The 12,191-nt window shown below is 35.9% G+C and overlaps 1 protein-coding gene across 8 annotated transcripts in view; it reads right to left on the minus strand.

Moving 5' to 3' along the window:
• The window catches only part of SUGCT (succinyl-CoA:glutarate-CoA transferase), a 309,001-nt gene that overhangs the window by 43,300 nt on the left and 253,510 nt on the right, over positions 1–12,191 (minus strand). For 7 of the 8 annotated variants that reach the window (XR_012580477.1, XR_003380359.2, XM_026793422.2 and 4 more), the window contains one exon: positions 5,981–6,044. The exons of the other annotated variant lie outside the window; for it this stretch is intronic. Coding sequence is in view for 5 of the 7 variants with exons in the window: in XM_026793422.2 (XP_026649223.2) it covers positions 5,981–6,044 (64 nt within the window). In the remaining 2 variants the exon portion in view is untranslated. The remainder of the gene's footprint in view (positions 1–5,980; positions 6,045–12,191) is intronic. 8 annotated transcript variants of the gene reach the window in all.

Below are 12,191 nucleotides of genomic sequence, written 5' to 3' on the forward strand. Positions count from 1 at the left end.
GGAGAGCCATTGCTTGAGTGACCCAGTCACTGCTCCCAGTCAGTACTGATACTCAGTTACTTTGAGACTGATGGAAAAGTCTTCCACTATTTCTTAATTCCTTCTAACAACTGAAGACCTAGAATTGGGTAAGAAATAGCTGCCTTTCCTTCCTAAAAACAACTTTAAAAGTATTAACTGTGGCGCTAAGACCATTCCTAAAGGTATAACAAGTTTTAAAATATGTGGTAGAGAAATACTGTGGAAACATATGACAGAGGAGCAAAAATGTTAAAAGGTTTGCTATTAATGTTTTACTTTAAAATTATTCTTAAAGGATTCCAAATTAAAGCATCATTCATTAAAAACATGCACTACCCTTTCTATATAATCCTGAAACCAATAACATATTCCTTGCCACTCCCACCATCTCTTTTCTGCTTTTGCAATCAGTGTGAATATACTCTTTATATATTCATTAATTTTTTAAGTACTTTGAGGATAGCTAGGTGAGCTGTCATACATTATTTGTGTAAGTTCCTGTAATGGTCATGGACTCCTCAAAATTGAAATCAGCTCTGTGAATGTAAAAGACATAAATAGTCAGCCCTGATGACTAAAAAAGACAAATGAGGTCATGGTAATGCTGGTGAAACTGTTTGTCTCCAATGTATCATAAATAGTGAAGTGAAATTAAAATTTTTCAATCAACATTGGTTGTGCACATGCATGCAAACACACACAGACAGGCACACACAAATGTGAAAAACACCTGATGAGAAGCAGGTAGAATCAGAATTTCAAGCAAAGGATGTTGAAAAAATTGTTGAGTTTTTTTATGTTGTTATTGTTATATTGAAGGATCTCCTAGCTGCAGGAAGTAATGGATTGGAGTACAGACTTCCTTAATTTCCTGCAAACTTCCTCCATGTGGAAGTCACTTTTCTTTGCTTTATAGACCTACTGAAGCTTCCTATACTACACTCACAGTAAATGGTCAAAAAACCCAGCATGTATCACTAATAGCCATATTTGCTCCCTATATTGAAATGCTCTGATCAAATACATAGACACACCACTGTTTCCTTAACTATAACCAGTCTTCCACATACATGAAGAAAATAGGTATAAATACATACTTAGCAAATCAAAATAAATATTTAAAATAACAAACAGAGTTTTCCCAAGAAAATCCTTCCCTAAGGAATTAAAGTAGTTTCCAATTATTAACCAAGATCCAAAACACTGCAAACAATTAGTTTGGTAAGACACAGAGTGATTTGTCCAAGGTTAAGGAAGAAATATGTGGTACAATAGTGAAGTCCTATTAGATTTCTTTACTCTTTGTCTTATTCTTTAAAACCATTCTTCTAAGAGATTGATAGCAATTAGTCTCCATGGAACCATGACACCATTTAATGAATCACACACAGCAGGAAATGCCTACCTCTGAAAAAAAATTCTTTCCTGTTTCAGTAGTATATTTGTAATGCACAGTGACAGGAGAAGACCGGAAAAAGGGACATTTCTCCTGAGCGGGTTGATAAATTAACATAAATTGCCTGAATTCAGTCCAAGAAATCTATGTCAAGGAGGAATCCTGCACTGTTTTCCCTAACTGAGCTTGGAATAGTCCCCCAAAAACTTTATATCAAGAGCACAGAAGGAAATTATGAAGCCAGGTATGAAATTGGCCTTTCTGAGCAATAAAGTCATCCTTGATGCCTGTCATGGGCCAAAGGAGAGGCATTGTGTTTGTCAACTCAGGAAATGGGGATGAGAAGAACATACAACATAAACATTATCAAAACTAAGAATATTTGTTTTGTCTGGAAGAGGTGATTTACACAACTTCAACAGTTATATTGCTTCCTGTTTGATCAGAGATGATTCCAAAGTCTAGGCTTATATCCAAATTCCCAGTTTGCTAAGGCTTAGAAGGGGTCAGAAATTAAATTTAGTTCACAAAGGTTCCTGATAGTTAATAAATTCTAAAAAGGTTCGTTTGCTAGGGACAGCTGAATACATAGTGGTTTTCTCATAAAAAAAATAATATTACAAACACTGTTTTGACTTTAAAAACAACCAGCAGCCTTTAAAAGTCAACATTAGAGACTAGATAATGCAGAAGCTGGAGTATCATTATCTGAGTTTCCCAAACCATATAAGGGGACTGTGATTGAAAAGGTTTGGGAAAGACTATATTGCATCCATTAGTTCTTTTCTGTGTAATCAGTATGGGCTGAGCACCCATTGTGCTCCATATTGGCACTCAGAATACTCAGTAGCTTCCAGAAATCCACGTACTAACACTCTTTGTAAAATCTATTACTCATTGGCAAAGTAGATCAAGACTAACCCAGATGCTAAAACTTCTCAAAATTTTGTCCCTTCACTTACCTGTAGTGTCTCTGTGCCATCCAGTATCATCTGAAATCTAGCACTGCATAAAACTATTTTTTTGTACCTGAGAGTACTTTCTGTGCTCTACATTTCTAATTTGAATTAAGTGTGTAATTTCTCCTTCAGATCTCTGTGGAAAGGGCTAAGTATAATAGAGCTGAGGAAAAGATAGTAATGCTAATCACAGAATAAGAACATAATCCAGGTCAGAAAGGACTTCAGGAGGACTCCACTCTTAGTTGGATCAGGTCAGAGTCATGTTCTAGGTCAGATCAGGTTGGCCCTGGCGTTACCTAGCTGTTCCTTGAAAATGTGTAAGAACAGAGTATGCAGACCTCTCTGGGCTACCTGCTCCACTGCCTGACAACTGCCTGGCTGTTGTCACGATAAAAAGATTTTCATGATATACAGGCTGAATCTCTCTTGACCATCATCCTCCCACCATGTGCTCCTGATCATCTTTGGAGCACTGCCCTGAACTAAAGATTTTTAAACTGCCTTCAGGTACATACAGAAACAGAAAAGATTCATCACTTCAGCCCTACAATCAGATGAACCAGTTCTGGCAAGAATGACTCAAACAGGGCTCTCTCACAGTGTTGCACCTTCTATATAACAAGTATATATAGTGTATATAACATTCTATATGACAAGTGTATGTATATGTCAGTTCAAGAACAACATCATTACATGAAAGTACAGAATTATATAGGTGAAACATTATCCTAAAGAAACCACTGAACTACCACAGAACCACATCTTTCCTCAGAATGTTCTGACAATCTTTTATAGAGTCACTCTAAGACACAATGAACTCTCTTTTTCACATTTGTTCTTGAATTGGAGATATCTTGATAGTAGTAACAGCAATGTGATCTATTTGTGCATAGACATTTTTCATGAATACTTGAAAGATGCAAGGTTGCTTGCTTTCTTACCATAAAGATACATTCTGAAAAGAAAAATTACTAGAAAAATGTTCTCTGTAGTAAAACTTCTCCCATCACCCTGTAATGCACTTATCAGCACACAGTTTCATTTACGTTGGGAATCACAAAAACAGCAAGGGGGAAAATGAGGAAAGAACCAAATTCAATAACCATACCAAAAGATATTTAAGCAGAGGAGGAGTATTAATTACCAAGTCCAACCTTAAAAATGTAGCCAACACTAATGTCAATGGCAAAATCCATTTCAAGCTGCAAGATCTCCAAAGGATCATTCATACACAGATTTGAATTGACTCTCAAACTGGGGACATGTCTGGAGAAGGACTACTGCAAATCAATATGCTAGACAAAGAGGCCACCTGTGATACTTGGAGCTGAAATTTGCCAGCATGGCCCACTTAATTAGTGCCTGTCACTGCACTCACAACTTTATTTGGCAGCAAAAGTCAGACCTCTGTCAAGAGCCTCAAGTGTCATGTCCAATTCAATTACTAAAGGACACTTGTAGATTAAAATCTAGCTTATATGGTTAAGAAATAACAGCAATTTCTTTTTATTTTGGGATTAGAATCTCCCCAGTCCCTTAAAAGAAAAACATTTTCAGCCTATTCAGTTTCAACATTCACATCAATAACTTAATTTTCCTTAATAAGCAATCCTGAGACAGAAACTAAGAGCTTAGTAAACTTGTTCTCCACCAAATACAAGACATTAAAATATAACCACATTAAAAAAACCAAAACTTTCTATTTCTTAACTGTCATTGAGAAGAAATTATCTACTATAGGTTTTCTTTGCATACTCTTCCCTGTACTCTTCAGACATATCATTAAGTAGGACAAATCCAGGGTACTTCCATTACCTATCATCAACAGTGGCCAAATTCACTTTAGTTATGGGACAATGTAATGCACTGTCTTTCCAGAGATATCAATAGGTCCATTCTGCTCACACTGAATAAGTGTTCTTCCCCCTTTCCTCCCCTGCGTCTCCTCTCCTTATCCTCCCATGCCAGGAAAGGAAGGAATTCTACTTTTCCTGCTCAAATATCCAATAATCATTTCAGCCATCTGTTTCAATACAAGAAACTCTTCATAAAGTCCATCTAAATGGCAAACCATTAGAGACTAAGATGATTTATTTTAGTTTAGTGCAGTGTCACTAGTTTAATAAAATAAAAAAATTACTAAGGATTTGGGAAGTACTATGACTTACCTATGTAAAAACTCACTCTCTTGCCAATACATTCTATCGCTGCTGACAGACATTAGAACATTCCTTTCATCTCTTTCCTCTTCTTGCAGTTTAAGCTATCCCCTTAAGGAGTATTTGCTTTCTCTAAGATAGATTATAAATTGTATGCAACATGAAAACCTTACACACTTCCTCTACCATCTGTAAGGCTTTTATTTCTACTTCTTAAAAAAGAATTAACTCAAAAACCTTTTATTTGTCATTTCATTTTGGGTAAATAAACCAGGATTACTTTTCTGTAAGAAAATTATTTTTAAAAGCATTGTTATTTCCAGATATGTGCATCTAAATTAGAGAAGCATTTTTCAATACAGTCAACCAAACACTGAAATCTAGTGAGACCAAATGTGGAATGCAAACTGTGATAAAGAGCAAATATGGAGCATACACATCCACACACACAAACACCCCCTCTATTCATGAAGAAAACATGATCTAATAGAGGATTGGTTTATTTAAAATAATTCTTTCTGCATGCCAGTGTGATTCCAAGATGTGAATATAAAGATAAATTTTATGGGTCAAATTCTTCTTAACACTACATGTGCTCAAGTCAACTGAAATTGGTTACAACTGGATGCAGTGTCAGAGGATGGAACTGGCACAGAAAATCACAATGTAAGGCGAAGTTCTTATAAAACTAGACATGACACAGTGCTTTGAATGAAGGAAGAAACAATTCTCAATGTGGCCTGGGAGAAAGAAAAGCAGAGAGAAGCAGAAATTTGACCCAATAGCGAACAGGTTATCAGATAAGGATCAATTATAAAAACCAAGGCAACTGAAAGATGTTCATAATGGCTGTGGTTGAACCTAACTCCATTACATAACAAGTCTAATGGAAGGAAAGCTACACAAGTTCCTGGTCCATTTAGAGCTGTAAAGAGAACAGACTAGTTTATTACTTTTGTATATACTTCTGTATTTTTGGAAGTTCAAAATAGCTATTTAAGATTTCATTATGGCAGAGCTTCAGTAAAAATTTCCCTCCTCTTTTGTATTTTTTTTTTTCTTTTAAACAGAAATGTCCCTAAAAGAAGCCTGGGTAACTTGCAAAATCAAACTAAATCAAAAACAGATTCACATATTCATGTAGATTATTTAGCAGCAACATTTCTAGCAGTGGGAATTTGCAAATATTATCAAATTGATATTCATGTTATGACAACTGACCGATGAAAACCAGAAGCTATTCTGACACACGTTTTAACCCATTTTTCTGCTACTGGAATGACTATTCCATCAATGGAATGACTATCCGACAAATGTCAGCCTGGTTAAACTTTTATTCATTTGAGTGAAATGTGAAGATGCGTCATGTCCTCAGCTGAGTTCCAGAACCACTCAGGATGTCATGTAGCATTTAATTCAGCAAAAAGGATTAAACATCTAACCTGGAACAGCTATCTTCCCAGCTGTTGGATGATTCATTTCCATCACAAGTCCATTGTGCAGTACCTAGGAAAACAAAACAAAACAAAACAAAACACGTATGTAATATAAAATACAACCAGTTCCTAAACTCAAGAGGAAAAAAAGAGATAAACATCATCGTGTTCTTTCACAGACTCTCTGAAAATACAAAGAGCTATAACACAAGTAGTCTGTTTAATGTGAGGGAAAAAAGCTTTGATGTTTGACACTACTTTTTATTCATGCAGCTAAATAAAAGCTTCACTAAGACTGCACATGTCTGACATATCTTTAAGCTCTTAGAGTCATCATCAAACAAAGTGAGCTGCAAGAATGTTACACTTTCAACCACCAACAGACAGCTGGTACCAACACAGAATGAGTATTAAAACCTTCACACTCTTTCATATTAACCTCAATATGTAGTAATGGCCTATACATCAACTATGTTCTCTTGTTTGTTTTTGCACTGCTACTTTTGAGCTTGTGATGGATCATACTGTGAAATGCTGTGTTCATAGCTTTTACAGACATTTTGGAAAGACTAAATAATTTTGATGTTTTTTCTATTCTTTTGAGTTGGTATGCCATGCTTCAGGCCCTGCATATATCTATATGGGGTGATTATTCATCCCAATTTTCAGATCCTTGTTATTAACTTCAGCCAGAAAACAATGTGTGATACCAAAATTGTCAAGTAACAGAGAAAAAGATATTTATAATAGCAAACTCACTGTTCTTGTTTATATAGCTCTGCACTAAAAGCCACTAAAAAATATTTATAATTTCTTCATCTATTATTCTTCCATCCTTGTAATATTGTTACCTTAATCATATTATCAGAATTATTTTAAAAAAATAGATAGCCACCCACTAGGCAATTACTTTCATATCCAATGCAACAAGTTTAGAATGTCTTGCCAATTCTATCATGTATAGAAATTGAAACATGGGAAAAGCCTTTTAAGTGATCATCTATCTGTTCACCTCGTACCACGAACAACACAGCAACCTTGACTATTAATGACAACTCTTGGTCTAATTATTCTTTAAAATTTCAAGTTAATAAGATGAGAATTTTCTTATGTAGTCTGCAGCTTGTTCTGCATTTTTATTACTAGAAATTTTTCTCCTGATACATAATCTAAGTGTCTTTATTCTTGTATTTTCCCCAAATGAACAGAGAAAACTCATCACTATCATCTTTATAACATTATTTTATGTACTGGAAGATTGTAATCACATCCTTCCTCAGTCTGTTCTCTTCTAGACTAAACAAAACTAATTCCTTTAACCATTCTTTCCAGGTCAAACCTTGTGAACCCTTTATCTGTGTAGAATAGCATGCTTAAAAAATTCCTATTCCTGAACAGGTGGTGTCAAAAGGTCAGGTCAGCTTTCTCTTATTTTTTGGGATGAACCTATTCAGATGACATTTAGAAATCTAGATATTTCCAATAATAGATGCTGGGGGAACAATGTCTCTTCACTGGTATAATTGCTTGGCAGTATACCAAATCATTAGTTCTATTTCAGAAGGTTAAAGGCAGTCTTAGCAGACATTCAAGCAAGACATCCAGAATTATTTTTCCAAATGACAGAATTAGAAAATATAATTGCTTTTTTAATTCATATTTAGAATCTTTCCAGTAATGCCCTTAATCAAACACTATTGACAGTTTGGCCTTCTTTCTTCACAATTTATTTACACAAGCTACCTTTATGCATTTAATTGATTATTTGGGACCTGAATGCAAGAAAACACACTCATTTGAACTTGAAATCCACAATGCACTGAGGTGAATAAACAGTTCTTCAGATGGCAAGTTAAAGCATGTACCTAAAAGTGTCTCCAGTTGTTTAAAGAAAAGCATACAAATTGTCTAGCAGCTACTCCAGAAAAATCATGGTTTTCTCTGTTCTGACTCTCTAAATTCTTCTTCTCATAAGACAGACCTAAATTTCTTTTAAAATACTTTTTGGTTAGACTCAAATTCCAGATCCCTTTTCTTTACAGAATGAACTACAAAATCCCTGAAGTATCTTTGAGGATAACCACTACTTCTTTTAAAAGAATTGCTTAAGAAGCAGCCGTCAAGCTTCCTTATTATTTTCATTATTAGCACAGTGTGAATTTTCCTTTCAGATATATTTTTTACTCAAAACACTGACATTTCTATTAATCTTATTTTCTACAGTAATTAAGCCTATATTGATACATTCAGTAGCAACTTTTCTTTTGAAGAAAACAATCACCAAGAAATGACTGGTCAAGAACTGTGGATGTTTTTCCTACATCAGCAGCACTGTTTAAAATAACTGGGTAATTTCCCATTCCATTCATTGCACTATTAGGACTCTCAAAAACAAATTGAAAAAAAGCTTCACCAACTTCTCATGTACATTCTTCAAAAACATGAAGGATTACTGCAACGTTCACATCCTTTACCATCAAGGACAAGGAAAACCAGAGGAAAAGGCAAGAGACACAACTCAATGGTTTTCTCCTCCATTGTCTTGTATAGCTGAAATGGCCATGATATTTCTGATGTGATAGAGCCCTCTACTGTGTCTGTATTCACCTGAGCTCATAATAAGGAACTGATGAACCACAAGAATGTAAAAGATGATTGCAATCAATAGACCAATTTTTATTATTTTTTTCCATATGGGTTATTTTGCAGGGTAGAAATTCTATATGGTCTATTACCACATGAGATTTTCTGAATCAACTAATGTTTGGGAGGCATTTTACAGGTACACCACCATAAAGAAATTCGAAGCACAGTCTTCTGTCTTTCAGTAAAAATCTTTTAATATGTACCAGGAACAGTGTGGCCAGCAGCATAGTGAGCCTGTACGTTGAGTTCTATGTCCAGTTCTGGGCCCCTCAATTTAGAAAGGACATTGAGGTACTGGAATGAGTCTAGAAAAGGGCAACAAGGCTGATAAAGGATCTGGACCATAAGTCCTGTGAGAAGCAGCTGAGGGATCTGGGGTTGTCAATCCTGGAGATAAGACCTCTAACTACCTACTAAAAGACAGTCAGGTGAGGGTTGGCCTCTTCTCCCAGGCAGCCAGTCACAGGAGAAGATGCCAGTCTCAAGCTGCTCCAGGAGAGATTTAGGCTGGACATTAGGATGTATTTCTTCAAAGAAAGGGTGATCAGATACTGACATGGGCTGCCCAGAGAGGCGGTGGAGCCACTGCCCCTGGAGGTGTTTAAAGAAAGACTGACTCTGATACAGTTGACATGATGGTCTTCAGACTTTTGATCTCTCAGGTCTTTTTCAACCTAATTGATTGATTCTGTGACACCATTTTATTTTATTCCAAATACAGACATCACTTCTGATGACGCATGTAACTAACCACCCATAACAACATGGTTCCTCTTAAAACTGCTAGCAAAGTTTCAAATCTACCTATTTCAATGCTACCTAAGGTAAGCCTGCAAATCCCTATCAAAGGAGATACTGGAATCAGAAACATATCAAATCTTGTAGCTCCCACCTCCCCCCTCCCCTGATTCAAATTTTAAAAGTTCTATTTAATGTGGAGCTATGCACTCAACATATGCATTTGTACAGGTACTACTCTTTCACAGATTCATCTAGAGTTTAGTGAAAAGGATTTTAAGGGCCACAAAGGAAATTATGTAACCAATTTCTCCATATTTTTCTAGCCACAAGATAGCTGGCTGTTGGTAAATGAAATTACCACTCGTGCCTCCAAACCACAAAAAAGTAATAATAGTTTTCCCTGTACATGTTGAACATAGAGCAACGGCCATAATCACTCCCTGAAAAAGTAACAGCACATGTGAAGAAAATGCCATTTTGGAATTGCATCCCACATACTGAAAGTACCCCTTTCCAAATAAAAATATGCCAAGTCATTTGAAATTTGGAAAGGATATTGAATATATCCCCATCTGATGCCTGGTTCTGCTTGACTTTGCATTCCTAGAATGTTGTTGCACAACAGGATGGTTTGCATGTCAGCATGTTTCCCCACCACTTTTTTTTCCAAAGCAGAAATCCCAATATATTCAAATTGTGTTGCAAAGTTTGTCCTTCATCACTAATAGCTTTACTATTCTTCTTTCCAAACACAGTTTCTAATATGCAAGGGTCACTTAGAGAAGGTATTAGCTCTCTACTATAACTATATCTAAGTATTGTATTATTTAATCACATCTACTTCCACTTTACCTATCTCTCATATTTGAAGCTTTTTACCATTTCATGAGACAGAACATAATTTAAAGAAAGGTTGCTTTCTTAACAAATCTGTGAATTAATAAAATCTGGCTTTGTTGTTTCTGATTGTCTATGAATTTACCTCTTTTTTCCCATTGCCTTATTCTGGCAATGTGAACACTGCGAGTATGTTATAGTCTCTAAGGTCCCTAGCACCATGTCTGTGATACCATAGGAATACACACAGGAAAATCACAGTTCATTGGAATGTCCCTGCTTTCTACTGCTGCTTTCTTCTAGGCCAGTGTCTTACAGACTGTCTCCCTCACCAAACTTGTTGGGTTTTTGTGCATGTGAGGTGATGGCTTTGACAAAGTTCTTCTTTTGTCACATCTTGATAGCTATTTGCTACTATATGCTATAGGCAAAATTACTTTTTATTGACATCCCTGGGGATGGCCTTTTGAGGCCTGATGCATACATCTTTCTCCTGATCCACGTCACATTATTTATATATTTTTTTCTGCTACATCTCTTGTTCTACTACAGAAACTTCACCTAGATTCCCTCTTGGTTATCAGAATTTAATTTCTTTACTTTTTTATCTTTTGTCTAAAGAGTCTTTATATCCTCTAGACTAACAGTGGTTCTGCAAACTAGCTATTGGCTCTTCAGTATTGAATTTAGGTTTTACAGTAGCCATTACTTAATCAAAAATGGTGCATTCTGATACAGGAGTTAAGAGCTTCTTACCTGCATTCTGCTAAGTCACTTATATCAGGAATTCCATTTGCATATTCTAAAACTAAACGTTTCAAAAGGCAATCACTGAGAGTGATGAGAAATTGTGTCCCTTACACTCTATCCCAATGTTACCTTTGACCATCTGAAGGCAGTTGAATTCACCCATTATTACTACTTCATTAGGCTTAGAGGATTCTTTTATCTCCTCCAACATATTGGACTCAATATCCGTTTCCTGAGTAGAAGGCTCAACAGTATAGCCCTAATATAGCTCCCCCAGCTCTATCACCTAATCTGTCCATCCTGTTCAGTTTATAGCAGGTATTACACTTACCTATTGATTTTTGTCATTCCAATGTTCTTCACTAATGGCTACTATGTCAAGATCCCTCTTCTTTGCCAAGAATTTCAAGTGACCTTTTTTATTCTTGCTCAGCTCATGTTGGTATAGAGATATGTATAGGTTTCGTATACATTTGGGGGAGCAGAGAGTTGGCCAGATCATTTTTTATTTAACTCTATATTTGTCACTGTATTACCTTTCTAGAATTTCTCCTTTTTCCATTTTCCTGCCCATTTGATTCTTGTCCTGTACACTTTTTGTATGATTGACATCAATGGTGTGAGCCCTCATATACCAGATTTTTCTCAACTCATGCATGAGACCACACTCACTCATTTCCTGCACCAGCAATCTATTCTAACTACTGTTTTAGACAAGTCCTTCCACTGACGTTCTTCTATGCAAAGCTCTGTGTAAGTATCCCAAAGGAGATTCTATTTGTCATCCATTAACTGAAATATCAATAATCTGAAATTATGAAACCTGCACATTAGACTAAAATTAGACCTCAGTTCAGAAGGGAGCATAAAGTTGGTAAAATTGGAAAAGATTCCAGGATTATTGTAGTGGTTCATAATAGTGGAACAGAATATACCCACCACAGTGAACTCTTCTGAGGCACCCTATGAAAGTCTGTTCTTCACAGACTCACCTTCTTTCACCCTGAGAGTCTACTCAGCAAACTGTTTCTGGGTCCAATCTGAACAGACAATTACCATTTTTAGTAATTCAGTTTCCTAAATCAGCTTTCAAATTTATAATCAAAGTGAGATATGATCCTGATACTGAGAATAGTTCTCATATTAATGTTTTGCTTTCCCTAGCACCTCCTCCTACAAAATTAAAAATTACAAAGTCCTTAGTGCTAAATCAACCACAGTATAATGCACAAAAGAGACATTA

This window comes from Zonotrichia albicollis, chromosome 1 (genome assembly GCF_047830755.1).
Source record: "Zonotrichia albicollis isolate bZonAlb1 chromosome 1, bZonAlb1.hap1, whole genome shotgun sequence".
Taxonomy (NCBI): Eukaryota; Metazoa; Chordata; class Aves; order Passeriformes; family Passerellidae; genus Zonotrichia; species Zonotrichia albicollis.